The sequence below is a fragment of the Leucoraja erinacea genome, chromosome 17 (genome assembly GCF_028641065.1).
Source record: "Leucoraja erinacea ecotype New England chromosome 17, Leri_hhj_1, whole genome shotgun sequence".
Lineage (NCBI taxonomy): Eukaryota > Metazoa > Chordata > Chondrichthyes > Rajiformes > Rajidae > Leucoraja > Leucoraja erinaceus.
In genome coordinates, this window is record NC_073393.1 from 17,839,292 (window position 1) to 17,864,148 (window position 24,857).

The 24,857-nt window shown below is 45.7% G+C and overlaps 1 protein-coding gene across 3 annotated transcripts in view; it reads left to right on the forward strand.

Moving 5' to 3' along the window:
- Positions 1-24,857, forward strand: part of LOC129705222 (RNA-binding Raly-like protein) — a 546,381-nt gene that overhangs the window by 457,567 nt on the left and 63,957 nt on the right. For 2 of the 3 annotated variants that reach the window (XM_055648693.1, XM_055648694.1), the window contains exon 5: positions 21,874-21,924. The exons of the other annotated variant lie outside the window; for it this stretch is intronic. In XM_055648693.1, coding sequence (XP_055504668.1) covers positions 21,874-21,924 — 51 coding nt within the window. The remainder of the gene's footprint in view (positions 1-21,873; positions 21,925-24,857) is intronic. 3 annotated transcript variants of the gene reach the window in all.

The window sequence follows — 24,857 nt, forward strand, 5'->3', positions numbered from 1 at the left end:
AGACAGCACCCTTAGTCAGGATCGAACCCGGGTCTCTGGCGCTGCAACGCCTGTGGCCGTAGTGTCTAAAGGCAGTGGATACCCACGACGGCTAATCGCCAGTGAACACTGAAAGTTCAATGGCCCTACAGGTACAGTCAAGGTGAGCGAGTGCAATTTTAACCTGATCTCCAACCAAATGTAGCACAAGCTTCAAACACTCCTGAATTCATGACATCCTCCCTGCACCTACTGGCAATCTCTGCAAACCTGACATTCTAGGTCTCACTTTGCACCTACACAATGCACTGCCACAAGCCTCATGGCTACAGCTTGCATACGCAGCCAGCAATTCTAACCTGACCAACGCACCATGCAACAACGTTGCTTGAGACTCACCAGCATGCTTCCCCTTCTGGTGACACATCGCCATTTGAGGGAAGCACAGAAGACGGATATGTGGCCCAGGAACAGGAGAATGCAGAAGTTACCCTTTTCTGGAAAAATCAACTGCAGTAATTGCTGGACCTCTGTACATGGGGAAACTTTTTTTCAATCTCTTACCTTGCCGGAGATGTGATTGTTTTCCGGATCGTATCTCTGGGCACTCTGCGGCCTAACATCGTGGAGCTGGCGACCTTGCTCGGGACTGAGCCCCACCGCGGGGACGTGGACTTACCATTGGAGCCGATCCCTTACCTGGGATCGACGCTCCAACCGCGGCCTGTGGATTTCACCTTCGAGTAGGTCACAGTGTTGGGTAGAGACAGATGTCGGGAGCCCCAAACGATGCAGAAGGTTTCAACCAGCCCCCACCTGGGGTCAGATCGCCCAACATGGGGGAGCTGAGATTTCCCCCCCCCCCGATGCAGGAGCTTGAACACCCCGACGTGAGGGCCTAAACGCCACCGGCTACGATAGCCAAGATCGCCCCGTCAACGGAAGGCTCGAGACACCTGACTGCAGGAGAACAAAGAAGGACATTTTTTTTTTTCGCCTTCCCTCACAGTGATGAATGTGGAGGACTCACTGGTGGATGTTCAGGTTAAAATGTATTTTGTGTGTTTTGTTGACTATGGCAAATCAAATTCCTCGTATATTGCAAAACATACTTGGCTAATAAATTATGATTATGATTATTATGGTTACAATTGCATCAGACTGTACAGAAATTCAACCAAAACCAAGAGTTTTGTCTGGTGCTCCGTTGTAAACCTGATTGAAACTGGTTGGGGAAAGTGACTTTCCCAGGACAAAGGTATGTTGAAATAGGTTTTAAGGAAAATAAATTCTGATTTTCTTAAGCTTGCAAAAAATCATCTCAAAAGCAGTCATTGAATCAGTATAAAAAATCAATTAAAACTTAATTTTGAAAAAATGCTGCCTTAAAAACATCTGCTTTCATTGCCTTAAGGAAGTAAATCAGTTAGAACTATGTTTATGAAAAGAGTGAGTTGCATGTTGGCAAAGTAATAAGCCTTCGAGTTGTTTAAGAAGGAACTGTAGATGCTGGAAAATCGAAGGTAGACAAAAATGCTGGAGAAATTCAGCGGGCGAGGCAGCATCTATGGAACGAGGGAAATGGGCAATGTTTCGGGTCGAGACTCTTCAGACTGATGTGACGGTGGGCGGGCGGGAAGAAGAAAGGAAGAGGCGGAGACACAGGTCTGAGGGAGAGCTGGGAGGGGGAGGAGAAAGCAGGGACTATCTGAAATTGAAGTGTTGAGCCACCGGGAGATCAGGTTGGTTATTGCGAAGTTCGGTGTTCGGCGAAGTTATCGCCAAGCCTACGCTTGGTCTCACTGATGTAGAGCAGCTGACATCTAGAGCAGCGGATGCAATAGATGAGGTTGGAGGAGATGCAGGTGAACCTCTGCCGCACCTGGAAACACTGCTTGGGTCCTTGATTGGAGTCGAGGAGGGAAGGTGAAGCGACAAGTGTAGCAAAGGAGGTGGTCGGGTGGGAAGGGACAAATTGACCAGGGAGTTATGGAGGGAGTGGTCTCTGCGGAAAGCAGACGGGAGGAGATGGGAAGATGTGCCAAGTGGTGGGATCACGTTGGAGGTGGCGAAGATGTCGTAGGATTATTTGTTATATGTGACGACTGGTAGGGTGGAAGGTGAGGCCAAGGGGGACTCTGCCCTTGTTACGAGTGGGGGGAGATGGGGAATGAGAGCAGAGTTGCGGGGTATAGAAGAGACCATGGTGAGGGCCTCATCTATAGTATAAGAGGGGAACCCCCGTTCCCTGAAGAATGAGGACATCTCCGATGCCATGTTGTGGAACACCTCATCCTGGGTGCAGATGCGGCGTAGACGGAGAAATTGGGAGTAGAGGATGGAGTCCTTACAGGAAGCAGGGTGGGAAGAAGTGTAGTCCAGATAGTCATGGGTCAGTGGGTTTATAGAGGATGTCGGTCAGTAGTCTATCACCTGCGATGGAGATAGTGAGGTCTAGAAATGGTAGGGAAATGTCGGAAATGGTCCAGGTGTATTTGAGTGTCGGATGAAGTCAATGAGTTGTGTGTGGGTGTAGGAGGTAGCACCAATGCGGTCGTCGATGTAGCGGAGGTAGAGTTCGGGGATAGGGCCATGGTACTTGTCGAACAAAGATTTTTTGACGTACCCTACAAACAGGCAGGCATAGCAAAAAACAATGCTTGTGGAATTCAGCAGGTCGGGCATCTTCTGTGGAAGGAATGAACAGATGCCGTTTTGGGTCAGGACCCTTCATGCTTCTATTTGTTCCAGCAATGTCGGTTTCACTGGTAAAGCCACCATTTAGAAGCCATCACTAGCTGTCCATGCAAAAGAATAGTGGGATTCTTTCTTGAAATGTTGCCTTCTCTTGGACCAAGGACCTTGTATGTTCCTTTAGCTCCAGGATTCAAACCCACCCACAATGAAGGAATATCCATCTAATTCAGATGTGGTACATGACTGTTACATTACCGAACTAGTAACCTAGGGAATTGGTCTAATAATATGTTGAATGCAGGCTCGTAATTGGATTGGGTCTGGCGAGATACCGGTGAGGTGCAAATAATCTCTACCGTCGCTTCAGATACAGGCATCAAGCCAACTTCATGCTGGATGATTGCTGTGTGCAGGCTGTTGAGAGACCTTGAGCCTCAGCAGGAAGTCATTGTCATCGGTGACCCACATCACTAGGTCTCTGAAATGGGGACTGGATTTTAGTTAATAATAGACTACCCGTGGACCTGTTGGGTCCCCGTTGTGATGTCACCACGATAGAGGAACACGTAATGTTGAACGGTAAAGCAAGTTCAGACCATTTTAATATAACCAGGGTAAGAGGACCCAGGAACCAGGATTTGGTAATTCTGCAACAAACAACCAAAGGAAATAAGAGTATCAATAGCGAAATGAAGTCCATCAACTTGTCAAAAGTGGCTCAATTGGAACAGAAACATGTCGCATGAATAATTGAGTCTCAGAACTTTCTACTGCATATGCTAAATCTTTCTATGTAATGGCAACACATATATAAGCACAGCTTTCTTGAAGTAAAAATGATAAAAGGTAGCCTATATCAGTTCCCAAACCCTGCATATTTCTCTATATGTTGGTAGCAGTACCCACTTGCTCAATTTTTTTCCAACATTGAAGAAAATGGCGATCTGAAAATGACGGCAGGTCAGGCAACCCTCCCTCAACTATGCACGTGCGGATGGATATCCTGCCCGGCAACCCTCCCCCAAATGCGCAGGCGCGGCTAACGGGCCCGGCAAGTGGGAGCGCTGTGCCGCTCACGGTATAAAGTAAATTAAAGTTTATAAAGGGAAATACCTTGTAAAATCAAACGTGACTTGTTACTGCACACTCCAGGAAAATGGTTCGTAAGGTGGCCCTAGAATTGTCACGCTATCGTGTACCGTTTTGACTGTATTTTGACTATTTTGGGAACATACATACATACATACATACATACATACATACATACCAGATGAGAACCTACAAAATGTTCATTGTTTTGGAATGAACAGCTCCTTCATTCACGGACACTCAGCCCAGAGTGTAATGATGACACCGTCTGCCCATTCACCATGCATTCCTGGCTGTGGTCCCTGCATGTACCGGCACACTCACTAATCAAACACCTCTCACAGTACATTCAGCACGTGTTGTGCAACTCAGACCTGTTTTGCGCACCTGTGGTTGTCAGAAAACAAATGGCCGCAATTGAGGTGGAGCAACAGTAGAATTGCAGCCTTACGGCACCAGAGACCGGGTTTCATCCGCACTATTGGTCGGTGGGGGCGCTGCGAGTCGGCAGCGTGTTTGTTATTTTGACTTTTTTGTGTGTCTAATGTCAGTTTAGGTGTCTCTTGGTGTGTCTTGTATGGATGGGGGGGGGGGGGGGGGGGGGGGGGGGGGGGGGGGGGTGGGGGGGGGGTTCGCTTTCGGTCGCCTCCTCGTCGGAGAGGTGACTTTTTCCATGTCGTCTCCCTCGCGGCCTAACAGCATGGATTGGAGCGGCCTTTCCCGAAGTCGGGCCCGGAGCATCTGCAGCAGGCGCAACGTGGACTTTTCCATCGTGGAGCGGGCGAACCCTTGCCGGGGATCGCCAGAGAGGAGTGCTCCGATTGCTGGCCTGATGACTTTGGCATCATGGGGCTGTGGTCTGCGGAGCTTCTAACCGCGGGCGGGGCGCGGACTTGCCAGGGACCGCCAGAGAAGAGCTCTGACCGCCGGTCAGCGGCCTTTAACATCCTGAAGCTGCGGACTCCGGTAGGAAAGTGCCCATTCGGGACCTCCAAGCCGCAGAGTGTGTTTGACCGTCCCGATGTCAGAGTTTGGATCATCCCGACGAGAGGGCCTGTACATCGGGCCATCCGTAGCGGCGACTACGGAGGGTTTATGGCCCCGACCATGGCTTTACAAAATTCTTAAGGGGTTGGACAGGCTAGATGCAGGAAGATTGTTCCCGATGTTGGGGAAGTCCAGGACAAGGGGGAAATCCTTTAAGACCGAGATGAGAAAAAACATTTTTCACACAGAGAGTGGTGAATCTGTGGAACTCTCTGCCACAGAAGGTAGTTGAGGCCAGTTCATTGGCTCTATTTAAGAGGGAGTTAGAAGTTGCCCTCGTGCTAAAGGGATCAGGGGGTATGGAGAGAAGGCAGGTACGGGATACTGAGTTGGATGATCAGCCATGATCAGATTGAATGGCGGTGCAGGCTCGAAGGGCCGAATGGCCTACTCCTGCACCGATTTTCTATGTATCTATGTAACTTTGTTGCCTTCCACCATAGTGAAGAATGCTGTGATGGATGTGTGTGTTAAATCGTATTGTGTATTGGGTGTTCTTTTTAAGTGTATCGCTGCTGGCAAATTCATTTCACTCCTGCATCTTCAGTGCATGTGACGAATAAAATTGACTTTGACTTTGGTGCTGTCTATCTGAAGTTTGGATATTCTCTCTGTGAAAGGTACTTTAGACCCAGGGACGATGTAGTGGTTGCAATACGTTTCCAAGTCAGAATGACGTGTGACTTTGAAGGGGATCTGAATGTTGTGGTTGCCCAATGTTCTGATTGTGGTGTAACCGCCTGGCTAGAGGTGTCGCCAGATTGGAAGTGCAGATCTTCAGTACTACAGCTGGGATGTTGTCTGGTCCTGCAGCCTGTACTGTATCCTGTGATTTCTGCTGTTTCCTCCCCGGTGGAGTAAATTGAATTGGCTGAAGACTGGCTCCACTGGAGGTGTCTAATATGTATTATCCACACTACACTTCTGGCTGAACAAGGCTGCAAATGTTTCAGCCTGGCTTTAAGCACTCGCATGCTGAGCGCTACAATCAGCGGCGATGGGAATGTTCATGGCACCTTCACCTTCCATTAGCTCGTCAATGTTCCACCAACATTCACCACTAAATGTGGTGGCACTGCAGAGCTTCGGTCCGATCCGTTAGCAGTGAAGTCGCTTAGCTTGGTCTTTGCCTGCTGGGTTTCTTAGTTGTCTAGCATACACGAGGTCCTGTGTTACAATTTCACTCGGCTGGCATCTCATCATTTTCTGAAATGCCTGATGTTGCTTCCAGCAGGCATTCTACACCTCATTGAACTGGGACTGATCTCCTGCCTCGGGGGTAACAGTAGATTGAGAGATGCACTGGGCTACGAGGTTAGCTTGTGAAGGAGCATACACTTCTGCCTTTGCTGGTGGTCCACGGTACCTCGGGCATGTGTAGTTTTGAGCTGCGGGAACTGTCACACTGAGTACATTTATCATATCACACAATGCAGGTCATCGTCGGTGTAAAAACAGACGCGTTTCTTCAGGTGGACTGGCAAAGGCAAGGTCAAGTAAAGGCAAACCTCTGTGTTGGTCCACACACCACCTGCCGCAGACCCAGCCTGGCAGTCATGGCCCTCGAGGCTCAGTCTACCACTGTGCTACCATGCCACCCATGGATGATGGACATGGAAGTTCATTCTGTGCCTTGCTACTTTCATTGTTTCTATAGCACGGAGAAGCATTGATGGAGGACGGGGTGGGTGGTGATAAGGAACCATTTGACCGGTGCCGTGAAGATTCATGAGGTCTGGAGTTAATATTGAAGACTCCCAGGGTGAGTCCCTCGCACACGTACACTGCTATCCTGCTAACTGTAGTGGGACCAGTCTCGGGATTATAATGGTGGAATGTGGCACCGCGCCTGTAATGTACCATTCTGTGAGGACAACTATATTAAATTGTGTGTGACAGCACTCCCAATTTAGATATCAATCCACAGATTTATGCAGGGAGGTTTTTACAAGGTCACCTCTGCTCCGTCTGAATGCAGTGCCATGTGATTGAGACAGATTTATCCGATCATCATTTCAGTGTTGCAGTTTAAGTCCAACTAAGTCACTTGCTTAGCTGTTTCAGAGTCCGAGTCAACTTCATAGCTGTGGTTGTGGGGTGCACAGTTCTGGTTCCCATATTGCAGGAAAGTTGTGATCGCATCTGGGTGTAATACTGGAAAAGCAGTAACTTGCAGTACCACAGATGCAGTGCTGGACAGTGGGGTTAGAAGGGGGAGTGGTTGTGTCGCCTTATAAACATCCTCTGGATAAGAACAGATGTAGCCTTGCCCTTCAGTGGACAACTGGCAACAGGGCACTGATGCCCTCCGACTCACCAAGTGCCCAACCCTTCCAGTACCCAGTGTGACTGTTGCTGAGCAAACTGGCTGGGCACATCGGTGGTGCCTTCTCCTTTGATCTCATGTGGCAATGACTGGACCCCAGCAGATATGGGAATGAGCTTGGGATCACAGATAGGGAAGAGGCCACTTGAGATGAGTATTTCCACATATCCAGCATCCTTGTTAATTGGAAGAGCTTGTCAGCTTTGCGGACAGTGGGATATAGGAAGGCAGAAGGGATGCAAGTGGATCAGCATCTTCAATAATGGTTGCACCAGCTGCCTTGAGCTGCCTGCTGGTTGTTGCAGGAACAACCGCACCATCGCCCTTGACCTACCAACCTGCCGTGTGGTGGTATCCACTTCTGTCAGATGTAACTGGGGCCTCGTTATCATCTTCTCGCAGAAGGTGGTAAACCTCTGAAATTCTCTACCTCGGGAAGAAAACTAATTTTTGGATGACCTGGACAGTGAAGGTTGAGGAGAACCTTTACAGATGAGGCCTCGGGTAGATCAACCATAATTATATTGAATGGTGAGGCAGGCATAAGGGCTTCGTGGCCTAATCCTGCACCTTTTTTTTTATTGTAAAGATAGGCACAAAATGCTGGAGTAACTTAGCCGAACAGGAAGCATCTCTGGGTAGAAGGAATGGATGACGTTTCGGGTCGCGACCCTTCTCCAGACTGAATATCAGGGGAGAGGGTGATACAGAGATATCGAAGGGTAAGGTGTGAAATCGAGACATCAAAGGGGACGAAGCTCAAGGAAAACGTAGAGTAGATCATTGTTAGCTTGGTGAAAATGACAACGGAGAACGAAGCAGACAAAGATAAAATTTAATCAAGGGGATAGTCAGACTGATCGGAGAACTAGGATGGGAGAGGGATGGAGAGAGTGGGAAAGCCAGGATTACTTGAAGTTAGAGGCTGGATTGTCTTCTTGTGTTCAGCTGCAGGACGACAGTGCATTAGTGAGCATATTGGAATATTCTTGAGTGTTGGAGAACTGTGTTCCACTCATGGACATGGGGAGGAGTGGATTGACAGAGATTGCTGCTAAGTGATGATTGTACAGTGTGTACGGCGCTGGGCTCAAAGTAAAGAGGCATTTTATTTGTTTGCTGGTGACTGAATGAAAGGTGTTAGTGTTCAGAGGGCCGAGAGTGTTGTCATTTGTGAATCGCTGAAAATGTAACACGCAATTACAGCAGGCCATTGTGATGTGTTGGTCTTTATTGCAAGAGGATTTAAACGGTAAAGATGCTTTGTTCCAATTATATAGGGGCCCCTCGAGAGATCGCATGCAGAATAATGACTGTACGAGGTACAGTCCTCTGTACTAGGTACAGGTACTAGGTACAGTCCTGACTTTCCTGCTGTAGCAGCAATAAACATGTAATGGCGGGAGTGCAGCTAAGGTTTACCAGCTGGATTCCTGGGGAGGCAAGTTTGTCTAACAGGAGAGACAAACTTGTGATGCCTTGAGTTTAGAAGAATAAGAGGTGTCCTCATTAAAAAGTACAAAATACAGTGGCCATTGGGCCATATTTCAAATCTGTAGGAAGCCAAACAAACTGGTCATAAAGTATTCTGCTTCCAACATTTTTATTTCAAGCAGCTTCCTTTACATTTCATCATGTTGTTCAGTTTATACATTCAGTGTTGGCCACAATGCTGGAGTAACTCCGTGGGACAGGCAGCATCTCTGGAGAGAAGGACTGGGTGACATTTCGGGTTACCTTCGATTTTAACCAGCATCTGCAGTTCTTTCTTATACATTCAGTGTTATCAGTTCTATACAATTATAACGTGTACCTTCTGTATACAGAGCATTATTGTGACCTAAGGCAGCCCTCCCTCTTTTGTTGATATAAAACTTCAAGTGTTTAAGGGACTTGCATACAGAGGCCAGCCCTTTAACTTGACCTGTTCAACAACCTCTTACCCTTTTCCTGGTCACTGCTGTGTTCCTGCTTTTGTATTCAGTGCAACACTTTAATGATTCCTTTGGCTATAAGTTGGTTTAAAAAACTGTGAGTTTGTGCAAAGTGCCGTGTAAATCGAGTATTCTTTTTTCAGGACTGAGTGTTGGTTCTGCCATTATGGTTCTTGAAGCTCATCACCGTATTCTAGTTCATTCAACATTCATCGCTTCCAGTTTGCTTTGGGTCCTTCAGGGCAAGTTATCAATGGTATCAACTGTTTCCGTGTAATTGTAGTCAAGGACCAGTAACCACTGAAGAACATTCACTTTGTTATAGTGGACCATCAGAAAACATCCATCCAGCAGTGAATTCTGTACAGTTTCTTCTGTCTCATTTCCCTATGTGAGCTCTTGCCAAAGACCAGGGTTTGATCCAGACTTCCGGTGCTATCTGTGTGGAGTTTGCACGTTTCACCCTGTGACCCTGTGGGTTTCATCCGGGTGCTGCGGTTTCCTCCCAGATCGCGAATACATGTGGATCAGTGGGATAATTGGCCAATGTAGGCAGAAGGCAGTGGAGGCCAATTCACTGGATGGTTTCAAGAGAGAGTTAGATTCAGCTCTTAGGGCTAAAGGAACCGAGGGATATGGGGGGGGGTAAAAGCAAGAACAGGGTTACTGATTTTGGATGATCAGCCACGATCATATTGAATGGCGGTGCAGGCTCAAAGAGCCGAATGGCCTACGCCTGCAGCTATCTTTCTAAGTTTTCTATGTTTCTAATGTAAATGGCCCCTGGTATGTAGCTGAATGGTAACATCTGGGAAGAGTAGTTAGGAGTATGGGGAGAATAAAAATAATGGGTTTTGCATAGGATTCATGTAGCTGGGTGGTCTGACAGATGATGTGCCAACGTGTCTGTTTCTGTGTTGTATCTCTCTGCAATGGGTGAAGGGGAGAGAGCAGATTCTTTTCGTCCTGGTTCTATTTCAGGTGATCATGGTTGACATTGGAAGTTTCTCCCCATAGCAGCAATGACAAGGAAATCCATTCGAGGAGGATCTTGACCCGAAACGTCATCCATTCCTTCTCTCCAGAGATGCTGCTTGTCCTGCTGAATTGCTCCAGCATTTTGTGTCTATCCATTCCAGTAATGCTGGTTGGGTGATAAATGTTGGTCAGTGTGACTTGCATGAAGAAATCAAGCATAATGTAGTCACATTTTTGACTTTATCTTCAGATTTTTAGCATCTACGGTATTACTTCAGCACTTTACTTTAACGTCAGATTCCTACATCTGCAGTATTACTCCATTTCCTGTCTTGGCTTCAGATTTTCAGCATATTGCTATTACCCCAGCATTTTTGTTTTCAATGTGGATTTTCAGCATCTGCATAATTACCCTAGCATTTTTTAATTATTATGTTCAGATTTTCACCTGTGGTATCACAACAGTGTTTTCTGTTTAAGCTTCAGATTTTCAGCATCTGAGGTATTAGCCGTTATTGCCTGCTTTCACACAGACTTTCAGCACCTGCGATATTGCCCAAACTTTATTGTTTCTGCTTCACATTTTTAGCATCTGCAGTGTTATCCAACATCTTCTGCTCTGGTTAACACTTTTAATCCTTGCTGTTTAGTTTCTCCTGCACCTCCTCTACCTAATCACCACCAGCAGCCTGTAACAACAAAGTTCCCTGTTTTGTCCCCAGGCCAAGCCCCAATAATCCCCTCGTATGAAGAAAAACTGGAGATAAAAATAAAGCAGACCAATGGATCCGTGAAAAGCTGCAGGCTCCCAGTGGCGTTAAGCTCCAATCTAATCATTTCTAATGAAACCTCTATCAATTGGCAAGGCACATGTGAAAAGGTTTATATTGTTATTCATTGAGCTAATTTTGGATGCAGATATGATGGGTATGCTGTCAGTCTAGTGTAGCTGCTCACAGCAGTGGGAAAGTCATTTGATGTAATGCTAATGATGCATTGCTAATACAGTCAATCAGTTCAGAGTTACCTTGCACTGCAAATAGTTTGCGCTGTGTTTAATGCTCCAACTGTGTAAATTGTGTTCAGTTTTAAACAGAATATTTATGACCTTATAGAACAGAAAGCTTGAACAAATTCATATGTTTCCACTGGGAAAGATAAGTAGGATTGTGAATCAGGTCGTGGTTGATGCAGTGGGGATCGGGGGACTTCCCGTGTGTTCCCTCGTCACGGTGACGGGGCAGTGGGACTGGGCATCCTGAGCTCATGGAGTGTGACCCTCCCACCTGTTGGTGCCTCACTGAGGGTGAGGTGGCCAAGAAATCATGGTTTCAAAATGCCTTGAAAATGGGACGGCGCGCAGATTACATCTCCCTCAAGAACTGAAACGAGAGAGAAGGGTTTATGTGATTCGTGGTCCTGAATGCTCACACATTGTCACGGTTTCAACAAGGAATCTGGCCCCGGTCCACTGAGTTCTCACCAACCAACAGCCACCTATGTGCACTAATCCTACATTAATCGCAGTTTGTTCACCCCACATTCCCATCAACACCCTTCAGATTCTATCACTCGCCACACACGAAGAGCAGCTTACTGTGGCCAATTAACCCATCAATTGGCAAGTGAGAGGAAACCGGAGCAGCTATGGGAGAATGTGGATACTCCACACAGACAGCATCCGAGGTCAGGACTGAACCTGGGTCTCTGGCATTTTGTGGCAGCAGCATTTCTAGCTGCGCCGCTATGCCTCCCTTTGGCAAAGAACTTTTGCCCATAATAGTCAACCTTACTCTCTGTCCCATTGCGGAGAAATATATTATGCAGTCTGCAGATGTGCTGAAGGCAGAATCCACCATGGCCTTCAAGAGGGTATTGGATAAATGTACATGCTGGGGACAAATGTGGGCTATGAGATAGTTCCACTGGGTAGAGCTAGAAAGTTTCTCTGGTAGAGAGCTGGAAAAGGCATGATGGGCTGAATAGCCTCGTTCAGTGCTGTAGCCATTCCACGATGCACTTTATGATCTCTGGAAGACGTTGCCTTCTATGTTCACGGGACTGAATGAAATGGCAGCCAATACGAATGAGAACTCCTTATGCCCCTGTCCCACTTAGGAAACCTGAACGGAAACCTCTGGAGACTTTGCGCCCCACCCAAGGTTTCCGTGCGGTTCCCATGGTTTTTGTCAGTCTCCCTACCTGCTTCCACTACCTGCAACCTCCGGCAACCACCTGCAACCTCCGGGAACCGCACGGAAACCTTGGGTGGGGCGCAAAGTCTCCAGAGGTTTCTATTCAGGTTTCCTAAGTGGAACGGGGGCATTACACTGGAATGCACTGTATTTTGCACGGAGATGAGGTGAATGTAGATTGGCAGGAATGAGGAATTGGGAGATTGAGGAGAGGTTTCAGTCACACAAAGAGAAAATGAGAAAGGATATCTGGACTTTTGATCCTGCCCCACCATTCCTCAATGCAGGCTGATCTTCCACCCCGGCGCCAATATTCCCTCATCCTCCCCACCCCCACCCCCCTACAGACAATAGGTGCAGGAGTAAGCCATTCGGCCCTTCATGCCAGCACCGCCATTCAATGTGATCATGGCTGATCATTCCTAATCAGTACCCCGTTCCTGCCTTCTCCCCACATCCCCTGACTTCATTATCTTTAAGAGCCCTATCTAGCTCTCTTGTAAGTATCCAGAGAACCGGCCTCCACCACCCTCTGAGGCAGAGCATTCCACAGACTCACAACTCTCTGTGTGAAGAAGTGTTTCCCCGTCTCCGTTCTAAATGACTTGCCCCTTATTCTTGTCAAGCTTGAAAACTCTGTGTTTCGGTGAGATCATCTCTCATTTAGCTAATCTCTTGTAAATGCAGATTTTGTTTATATAATCTTAGGCTCGTCATGTTGACAGAATTATCCCAAAATTAACTGCTAACCTTCCAGTAATACAAAATGATTTGGGACTCATTTTTCTTCCACCTCTCTCACTCTTTCATTATTTCCTTTCACTCCCTGTTCTTCATCCCGAGTTATCGCAGACGGAGTCCATCTTCCTCGTCAGTAGGCGAACCTCTGCTTACTCCCTCTTTACCTGTTTATTCAACACTGACTTGCTGATCATACTTATTGTGTGTGTTCTATGACTGAGTGATAATTACATTAAATAGATGAGCCCAGAGCCCCTCTGTGTGCTCCAGTTCACTTGCGATCACCGTTAATCCGTCGGTGCTGGCAAGAAAAATACTCTTGAGACGGAAGACAAAGTGAACCAGAAATACCCAAAGAAGTGCCGCCAGTGAATTTGTACAATGATATATAATCGTGGCAGGGCAGCTTTGGTCAGTAAAGGCATCCTGCACACCAGCTGATGCTGGTGCTAGAATTTAGTGCATAAAACAAACATCTGGAGGAACTCAGTGTGTCAGGCGGCATCTGTGGAGGGAAATGGACAAGCTATGTTTCAGGTCCCTTTTGAGTCTAAAGAAATGTCCCAACTCAACCCATCGCTTGTCCATTTCCTTCTACAGGCTGCCCGACCAGCAGTTTGCTTTCTGCTGAGAGCAGGTTCACAATTTTATTTTTTGGTAAAAGTGCCGTGAATTAAAATTGTCATGTGTCCCATGCGTGCATCTCTTTAGATGTGCATTGTTTGCTTTAAAGGAGAAGTGTTAAGCAGGTTTTGTCTTTGACAATTGACAGACCCGGACAGGGAACATGATGTTCCAGTATCCTGCCACCAAGTCTAGGTTGTATTGTTACAGTGTGTAACCATGGTGAGTGATACAGCCAAGATTCTATACCTTCTTGAATACCAAACAACCTGACCTGGCCTGAAGCAGAGAAGAAAGTACAGACTACTGCTTCTAGTTCTTATGGGGTCATACACAGTTATACAGCATAGAAACAGGCCCTTCAGCCCAATTTGCCTACACTGACCAACATGCCTCATCTACACTAGTCCCACCTGCCTGAGTTTGGCCCATATCCCTCTAAACTTGTCCTATCCATGTACCTGTCTAAATGTTTCTGAAGTGTTGCGATAGTACCTGCCTCAACTACCTCCTCCGGTAGCTCATTCCACCTTTTGTGTAAAAAAAACGTTACCTCAGGTTCCCATAAATCTTTCTCTCTTTCCCCCCCCCCCCAAATCTTAAACCTGTGTCCTCTGGCACTCGATTCCCCGATATAGTTAATACAAACTGGGCTATGTCTGAAGAAGGGTCTCGGGGAGGGAGAAAACCCATGCTGTCACAGGGAGAACGTACAAATTCCATACAGACAGCACCCGTAGTCAGGATTGATCCTGGGTCTCTGGCGAAGTAAATGCTATAAGGCAACAACTCTTCCACCCCAAATCTGATGTTGCATCTGATAATGTATTATACAGAGGCTTTGCAGAACTTCTTTGCTATTACACAAGGCGACTCTTCTTTTGAAGCTCAGAATCCCTTTTGTTTATTTTAACTACTTCTCTTCTACTTCCTAAATGGTTTGTGTGGGTTGTGTAATAGAAGAACACAATAAAATAGAAGCAGCCATGGGCCACCGGGCTGCTCAAGCCTGACGCTGCCCCCACCCCACCTTTCAATATGATCATGGCTGATCTGTCCCGGCTTGATCTCCTCGAGTCAAGTCAAGAGAGTTTATTGTCATGTGTCCCAGATAGGACAGTGAAATTCTTGCTTTGCTTCAGCACAACACAATATAGTAGGCATGAATACAGACAAATCAGTGTGTCCATATACCATTATATAAATATATACACACATCAATAAATAAGCAGATAAAGTGCAAATAAACAGATAATGTTCTATTAATGTTCAGAGATTTGTTTCAGTTGATTTTAATAGCCTGATGGCTGTGGGGAAGTAGCTATTTCTGAACCTGGATGTTGCAGTCTCCAGGCTCCTGTACCTTCCACCTGAAGGTAGCGGGGAGATGTGTGTGTGACCAGGATGGTGTGGGTCCTTGATGATGCTGCCAGCCTTTTTGAGGCAGCGACTACGATAGATCCCCTCGATGGTAGTGAGGTCAGAGCCGATGATGTGACTGGGCAGTGTTTACTACTTTTTGTTGTATATATGCCATTTCCCATAGATCTTCATTCCTCACTTTTTCAAAACTCTATCTACCTCCACCAAAGATCAGGAAGAGATTATTGCTGTGTGAATAGCTTCATCCAACAACCATTTGAACACGACATAACACTAACCTCAACTATAAACTTCAATGGACTGTTTTTGGTTGCACTATGGGTGGGTGTCTTTCCACTAGTATTGTGGTTATTAATTAATTGAATGTTTGTGTTTATCATATGTTATCTGTATGTATAGCATTTGCAGGCTTGTTGTCAGTACACATGGCAATTAAACACGCTTGACTTTAAATACTTCTAATGATCCAAGGTAGAGAATTCCTGGGATTCACCACTCCCTGTGAGATGAAATGTCGACACTCCTTGGCTTTGAATGACCAGCTACAAATCTGCTCTGCCTGAATTTAATAGGATGTGACAGATGACTTCACCCGAGATGGGCAGAACTAGTAACTAGTAACATCACCTTTCATCTACATTCAAACATTCTTCTACAGGATTTTTCTGTAAGCAAGAACTTGGTATTTGGTCAACATTTTCACCAAAATAAAGTCTGTGACACTTCCTTATTTTTATTATTGTCATTGCCATGGTGCAAGAATGGTGTGACCTTACACACGGAAAGATCCCACTCACTATAATTTAATGGGTGGTGGTGAATGTTGAGTTTTGGCAGAACACCACAAAATGATTCTGTTCCTCCACTAAAGAGTGGGGAAGGCGAATTTTCAAGTAGACAGACTGCATTATCATCCTCCCAGTGACTACGGCCTGATATCTGGACTGCATCATTACTCACTTCTGAAGCTGCCATCGTCACTGGTAACTCTCCAGCCGTCGGCCAAGGGAGGGGACACAGGAGTCTCTGGCTCAGTAATGGCCACTTCAGATGGCCACACAATGGCACCGGGGAGATGGAGGGATCGTCATCATGTATTGTTTTTCCGCCGACTGGTTAGCACGCATCAAAAGCTTTCACTGTACCTCAGAACACACGTCAGTAAGCCAAACTAAACGGAACCACCTACATCCCAAGAACATGCAGTAAGTTAGTTTGCCCCAGTTAGTTGCTCCCTGATGCGTGGGAGGGAGTGGTTGTTATAACCATATAACAATTACAGCACGGAAACAGGCCATCTCGACCCTTCTAGTCCGTGCTGAACACGTATTCTCCCCTAGTCCCAAATACCTGCGCTCAGACCATAACCCTCCATTCCTTTCCCGTCCATATAACTATCCAATTTATTTTAAAATGATAAAAAAATGACCTGCCTCCACCACCTTCACTGGAAGCTCATTCCACACAGCCACCACTCTCTGAGTAAAGAAGTTCCCCCTCATGTTAACCATAAACTTCTGTCCCTTAATTCTCAAGTCATGTCCCCTTGTTTGAATCTTCCCCACTCTCAGTGGGAAAAGCTTATCCACGTCAACTCTGTCTATCCCTCTCATCATTTTAAAGACCTCTATCAAGTCCCCCCTTAACCTTCTGAGCTCCAAAGAATAAAGCCTTAACTTGTTCAACCTCTCTCTGTAACTCAGTTGCTGAAACCCAGGTAACATTCTAGTAAATCTCCTCTGTACTCTCTCTATTTTGTTGACATCCTTCCTATAATTAGGCGACCAAAATTGTACACAATACTCCAGAATTGGCCTCCCCAATGCCTTGTACAATTTTGACATTACATCCCAACTTCTATACTCAATGCTCTGATTTATAAAGGCCAGCACACCAAAAGTTTGTTGATGGGAATATGGGGAGAATGAAATGGGACGAGTGTACAATGGTTGTTTGATAGTCAGCACAGACTCGCTGGGTGTTTCTATGCCATATGACTCCTGACTGGGGTGAATGCTGGCTTTATATCTCCCACTCGTTCTCATCTCTAGTGCAGAATATAATCAAGCAGAAGCCAAATCCTTGTTGGACCAAATTCCATCAGTTTCCCAATGGGCATATCGGTTGGAAACCAATTTCTTAATTTCAAATCTGCAAACCTCTTCTGTTGATTATGCAAATCAAGTCATTAGTTCCTTATCAAGTGAGAGATTTGGGTGCAGAGGTGAATAGCTGGAAAGGCCTGGTGCCCATTCCTAAAGAGGTGTCATTTGAATATTCATATGCCATCTGCATCAGATGGAAACTTTCCAAATGTACTTGGGGAAATGAACTTACCAGAGAGTGGGAGCTGTGCTGAGTGGAGAGAAGAAGACTGATGTTGATGACGCGGTTGCAGAAATACTTTTACTGTCCATTGAGCACCTGGAATGAAACTGAATATTAGAAACAGCTTATGATGAATCTCCGTTTAAGAGAGGTGTGAGACTTGGCCTTGGGAATTCTAGATCTGTTAACCTGGAAAGATATTGTCTGTTCCATGGGAAGCGATCCAAGCTCATTTAACAAAATATAAAGAGTTACTTCCAAGCCAACCCATGCTGATGGTATAGCAAGGAGCTGCTGATGCTGATCTATACTGAAGATAAAGTGCTGGAGTAACTCAGCGGGTCGGGCAGTATCTCTGGAGGAAAAGGATGGGTGACGTTTAGGTTCCCAACCCGAAACGTCACCCATCCTTTTTCACCAGAGATACTGCCTGATACAGCATTTTGTGTCTTTCTTCCATACTGATGGTGGATAGGTCACACCAAAAACATACTGGAAATTTGTGTCAATTAGGCAAATCCGATCAGACATTTTCTTGGTGATGTCATAAGATGGTCTCCATCCTGCAAACATTCTTCAAATACAGACACAAAGCTGGAGTAATTCAGCAAGTCAGACAGCATCTCTGGAGAAAAGGAATACGTGACGTTTCAGGTCGAGACCCTTATTGGTCTCGACCTGAAACATCACCTGTTTCTTTTCCTTTTTATTTTCTCCAGAGATGCTGTCTGACCCGCTCAGTTACTCCAGCTTTTGGTGTCTATCTTTGGTTTCAGTCAACATCTGCAGTTCCTTCCTACACTTCTTCTCCATCCTAATCAAGGCAGTAGCTCCCTTTCACGTTGCAAATACAAAGGAAAAAATAGACGTATGTAAGTGTGATTTAACATTTTTGCCCTACACCTTTGATTTTTATAACAAAATTAGCATAAAAGAAAGTAGAAGTTTTTTTTTGAAGCTCAGCTTTATCTTGCCCCATTACTGCTGCTGGAAATCTATTGTTAATCCCAGAGGATTCAGAGCCATTCTCATCAAAGTAGTGGTAGAGGCAGGTCCAATTACAACATTTAAAAGACATCTGACAGGTGTACAGGAAATGTTAGTGGGATATGGGCCAAATGCTGGCAAACAGGGAGTAGCTCAGGAAAACACCTTAGTTTCAAGCTGTATAAAAATAGGAAGTAGGTGCAGGAGTAGGCCATTCGGCCCTTCAAGCCAGCACCACCATTCAATACAATCAGTACCCTGTTCCTGCTTTTTCCCCATATCCCTTGATTCTGTTTGCCCTAAGAGCTCTCATGGGCTATAAAAATAGATAATGCTCAAGAACCCTCTGCAGTCAGGCCACACACGTGCGTAAAGAGAAACAGCATGAATGTTCTGGGAAGCAGACAAAAAAAGCTTGTAAAACTGTAGGGAGCATTGGGCACAGGGAATATCTTTGATAGGATGAAACCCGATGACAAAACGTTGGTCAGCTCGCACCTTGGAGTATTCTACGCAGTGCTGGTTGTCATGTTGTAGAAAGGATGTGATTAAGCTGGAGTGGGTGCAGAAAAGATTCACAAAACTATTGCCGGGACTGGAGGGCTTGAGTCGTGAGGAGAGACTGGATAGACTAGGTCTGCTTTGCTGAAGGGAAAGAGGCTATGGGGTGACCTTATCAAGGTTTTTAAAATTGTGTTGGGTATCGAAAGGATTGATTGTCACAGTCTTTCTTGCAAGATATAGAAGTCTAGAACTGGAGGTAGACACAAAATCACACAAACTTCTCTGGATAGAACTGGCTGGGGAGTACCTCAGCGGGTTATGTACAGGGAGCTTCTTGTGCTGGATAGAACCCGTGGAGAGCTTAAAACACTTTTGACTTGTGGGAGGGGGATGCCCTGTATTATTTCCAAGAGCTCTGCATTTTTTCAAACTTCCCACACCCCCCCCCCCCCTCCCACCACCCCCACGTCGGGAATGTACAATGTTGAAGATACATATTCTGTTGTGCTGCTCCCAGCGAAGTAAGAAACTTTCATTGTCCCGTCCGGGACATATGACAATAAAACACTCTTGACTTGACTCTTGAACCGGGAACGGAGATTTTATTGCCCTGTCCCACGGTGCGAGTTCATTCCAAGAGCTCTCCCGAGTTTAAAAAATAAAATCAAACTCGTGGTAAGCACAGAGCACGGGTACGTCGTGGCTTCTTGATATGCAAGGGGGTGAAAGACCACTGCAGGCAGGCGGGAATATGACATCAATATTGCTTTGAGGTTTAACAGCCACGTGCTTATTGATCAAGGATATTGTGGCTGTGCAGTGGTTCCTGGGCTCGTAGCCTGGACATATTATCCCCATATTCCCATTAATTTTATTGGATTCTATCACCCACGTACACAAGGGGGAACTTGCAGCATCCAGTCAACCTATGAACTTTGAGATACATCAGGAAACTGGAGAAGGTGCAAATTCTGCACAGACGGTTCCCGGAGATCAGGATTGAACCTGGAACTCCAGAGCTCTGAAGCAGCAGCACTGTCTACAGCACCACCAGGCTACACCGCAGGTGGCAACCACAAAGCAGCTTTCATGCACAGACCTCACATTATAAACTCACTTAAATTTTGAGGAAAAACAGTTAGCCTCAGTCATTTTGACGGACTGCCCAAACCGTGTAGGTTTTTCCCCTGTGTTTGTGCCATGAATAATCTTGCTGGTGATAAGGAATCTCTCATTATTTTTAGCCAGAGTGCTGTCAAAACCTGGCTACTTCATAGTTGTTGGAGTACGGAGGAATTGGTTAACGGCAGCTTCTTTTCACAAACCAATCCACCCTGACAGCTCCGGTCCCTCATCTGACGCCAACCACTGTTCCACTCTGCACCTCCCTCCACGATATTGCATTCCATTATCGCCCTGTAGTGGAAGCTCCTGTCTTCAGCTGGTACTTGTCGGCTGAGTGGCAACACGATACCACTCGCCAAAGCTTCCCGTTTTCCCCTCCTGACCTCCGACTCTTCCACCCTCTCCTTCCCAAGCGAAGCATCTGGTGATATTGATGAACCCACCTTGCAGAGATTTTATCTGGATCTGTTCAACATCAGGGTCAAGGCGATGGGCTACAGCTCCACACGATAAACTGATTTGTGTTGGACACCGTTGTTTTTCAAAGTGAGATATCGTGAACTAACGCACGTAGAATCTATCATGAGCAGTGTGAGCATGAGTTGGGTATCCCTGTGATATGATGCAATTGAACGTTTTTTCAGAGTTTTAGCATTGTTAAAGAATTGTGGTTTTCATTTAAAATTATATCCCATTGCACTTTTCTGTTTTACACGTCAGGCTGTGGTGTTCTTGCAGCAGTAAAAAGAAGGCTGCATAATCAAAGAAGGCTGCATAATGAAAGGTGGAGGCCATTCAGTCCTTGCGGCCTATCCCACCGATCGTGACTTGATCGGTGGGATAGGCCGGAAGGACTGAATGGCCTCCACCTTTCATTATGTCCGCCCGGAATTTGGGGTGGGGTTGGGGTGAATGTTTTGATCTCGAATGCTGTGAGGAGCATGGAGCAGTTGGTTAACACGTTCCCACGCACATGGTTACTGTGCTGTGGGCTGCATTGCACATTCCCAGCAGATAAAGATAGTGGGGATGGCAGTGTTTCGAGATGGCAGATCCCCTCTCGTACAAATATTGATGGGCTGTGACTGCAGCAGTGTCCGTGTGTCCAGAATGAATTTTACTGGAAGTATTGTGAGGGGAAAAATATAAAATAATTTTCAAATAGGAAAACATCCAAGCTAGGTGCATTCGTGGTGGTCCGTATGCTAGAGTCGGGGTACGCTATTGTTTTCTTCCCAAATTTCCTTTTAACATAGGAGCTCATTCATCTCATTAAGTCTATGCCGGCTCACAGAGCAATCCTATTCCCACACTAATTCACCTCTAACTGTTCTCCCAACTGGCCCATCGATTCCACCCCAGATTCCACCACCTACCTGAACACTTGGGGGCAATTTACAGTGAGCAGCAAATCTACCAAGGCACAAGTATTTGGGATGAGGGTGGAAGTCAAAACACCCAGGTCTGAAGAAGGGTCTCGACCTGAAATGTCACCCATCCCTTCTCTCCAGAGATGATGCTTGTCCCGCTGAGTTACTCCAGTATTTTGTGTCTATTCTCACAGTACCCAGGGACAAGCTGCACGGTCACAGGGAGAACGTGCAAACTCCACACAAGCAGTCCCCGAGATCAGGATTGAATCCAGTTTTCTGCAACTTTGAGGAAGCAGCTCCACCAGCTGCGCCAGGTTGGACCTTAATTGCAGAAGATATTCCTATCAGCCATGGGATTCTGGAGCTGCCCTCTCCTACACCCTCGAGATCTATAATCCTCACTGTTTGCCTCCTAGCCGCCGAGAGTCACGAGATGTGCACTGTCAGCCAGCCAACTTGCACTGGGATAAATAATAACTGACTGTCACGGAATCATTAGAATTATTTAAGATGCTGTCAGCACTCGCTTAGCTCCTACTAAATGGCTTATTTTCTCTCTGCAGAAGTGGCTATGACTTTGACTACGACTATTACAGAGATGGATTCTATGACAGGTATGTTTCCTCTGTGTAATTTGAACCCGTTACCCATTTGCCATCACCACGTTTTCCTGGAATATATTTTAATTATTACGTGACAGCGACAATTACTTCAACCGCTTCGCAGCTCGCATGAGGTCTGACCTTTCTCGGAGCTATTGAAACGCTCATCTCTCTCTCTCTCTCTCTCTACAAAATATTGGTTAAAGCGTAGTTGGAGTATTGTGTGCAGATCTGGTTGCCACGCTCTGGAAAGGTTATGATTAAACTAGAGCGGATGCAGAAGAGTTTCACAAGGATGTTACTGGAGGGCCTGAGATATAAGGAGAGATTGGATAGCTTTGAACTGTTTTCCCTGGAGCAAAGGAATCTGAGGATTGATCTAATAGAAGTTTATAAAATGTACGTGAGGGACGTAGACGAGGTATTTTGTCCCAGTATAGGGGAGTCAAAAATGAGAGAGCAGAGATTTAAGATGTGATGGGAATTATTTAAAGGGGAATAATTTGCATACAGTGGATGGTGGGTATATGGAACAAGCTGCCAGAAGTAGCTGTAGAGATGGCTACAGTTACAATGTTCAAAAGACATTTGGACATGTATGTGAACAGGAAATGTTTAGAGTGATATTGGCCAAACACAGCCAAAAGGGATGAGCTTGGGTAAGAACCTTGGTCAGCATGGTCAAGTTGGGACGAGGGACCTGTTTCCATGCTGCATATCTCTATGATTCCAGAGGGAGATGATGAAAGGTAGTTGGAGAAGATGACCACATGGTGGAACATTGAAATGCAGAGCACAACAGCTGCTCAAAGCCTGAAATAAAATAAAATGCTGGGAATACCCAGCAGGACCGGCAGCATCTGGGTGGAGAGAGAAATACTTTTTTTTTTTTCAGGCCTCATGTATTTTTTTTCAACATTTGCAATCACCTCACAATGAAAGAGGTCTCTAAAGTTTAAGCAAATGAGCATTGACACTGAACATACTGGGTGGGGTGACTCAAAGAAATAGATATTAGGATGATCTGAGGAGTGAGAGTTGGAAATGTTCAAACCAAGAATTGCAGGATTGGTTATCCCATGTAGAAGCTCTTTAGAGGAAGGGGGCAAATGTAATGCGTTGGAGGTCACAAGTGGAAAAGCACTGAAAACTGGGGAAATCCTGTGGTTGGTGATGGGGAAGGGCCTCAGAAGAATTTAAAAGTGGCAACAAGAATCTTAAATATAAATTGCGTCTGACCATGCCTCAAAGTAAAGGGCCTGTCCCACCGCGATTTTTTTTTTTTTTTTTTTTTTTTTCAGCGACTGACCCCCCATAAAACCGTGAAGTTGTACGACACACACGCTGACGTATGCTGTCCTGCGGGTGACGGCCTGGTTAGGGTTAGGGCTCAGGGTTAGGGACCACAGATGGACTGTAAAATATTCTTCCTTCAATGCATGGCTTTTAAACATTAATATATTAAACTTAATACAATAAAATCAATTGTGCAAATGAAGAGATGCCCGAGTTCAGTTTTATTTACAGATGTATCACAGGGCAGCATTTACAGATGTATCACAGACAGCGTGTGACAGGGCGCATGACATGATGAGACACCCAGATGTTGTCCCTGGATTTTGAACATTCCAAAATCCAGGGGCGACAGGGAGGCACCACGCATCACCTACGCGTCACAACCCAACCACGACCTCTTTTCAGGCTGTCGCTCAAGTGGGACAGGCCCTTAAGTCAGCAGCATTGGGTAATTAAATAAAGATGCACAATGGGGTGTGAAGTATTTGAGGCAGTCGTGGAATAAAGGCTGCTTGTTATTCAGACTCTTAAATCTTTGCAGTTTGGGAAGGAATGGAATTCTGAAATTTGGTTTGTGTTATAGAGAGTGAGGCAACAACAAATGGCTCCCTTCATGACCAAAAATATCTCCGTTTACTTCACAAAAATGTGGAGAAAACCCAAGCCTGGTCTACGACAGTGAGATTAGACGAGTAGATGAGTTTCAAGCAAGGCGGTGATGTCGAGAGGTCTGTGATGGAAATTTCAAAGACTGTAAGATTAAAGGGATGGTGAAGAGGAACAAAGCTCGGGGGTTGAACAATGAACTGCTACAGAAAGCTTTATAACCAGACAGAATTGGCCAATGGTTTAAAAATGTGCCAAACGATATATAGTTGAAGAAGGGTTTCGGCCCGAAAGGTCGCCTATTTTCTTCGCTCCATAGATGCTGCTGCACCCGCTGAGTTTCTCCAGCAATTTTGTGTACCTTCGATCTTCCAGCATCTGCAGTTCCTTCTTGAACACGATATATAGTGGATGATAGGTTCAATGTCGTGCAGCCAGGCTGTTTGTGATGGACAAGCAGGTCTGGGAGAGGAGAACAGGCTGCCTATTTTAGAAGACCTGCGATAATAAATTGAACAAAATTGTCCAGTTCAATCTGGAGGTAACCATTCCATTGGGCTCTCGTGTTTAGTAAAGCTTTTTATATCAGGGAGAAGAAACCATGAGTGTGCTACCTGTGGTTCTCCTTCTATTAGTCACCAGCTTAGTTTATAATCTTTGGATATTACAACAATTACCAGCTCCCTGCATAAATTGGGAATCCACTGCGTCATTTCTGCTATACTCCAAATGAATAAGCCCTCCTTCCAGAAGGGAATATTTGAAACCGCAATTAGTCAGAGCTAAAAATATTAATCCAGCATTTATAATCTGAGGCAAACAGTCTATTCAATCCACTGACTTCTGAAAAATATTCAGACTTAATTTGTAAGGTTCCCTCAGTGGAAACTTGCTCCCAAGAGCTGACTTAACACAACCTTTCACAGCATAAAGGGAGCACATGGGGATGTAGGAGAAAGAGCAAGCCTCTTTTGTCTGAAAAAGAACAGAACATCTTTGACAGCCAGCCTAGTCAGCTGTCAAAAGAAATTGATGTTTCTGTT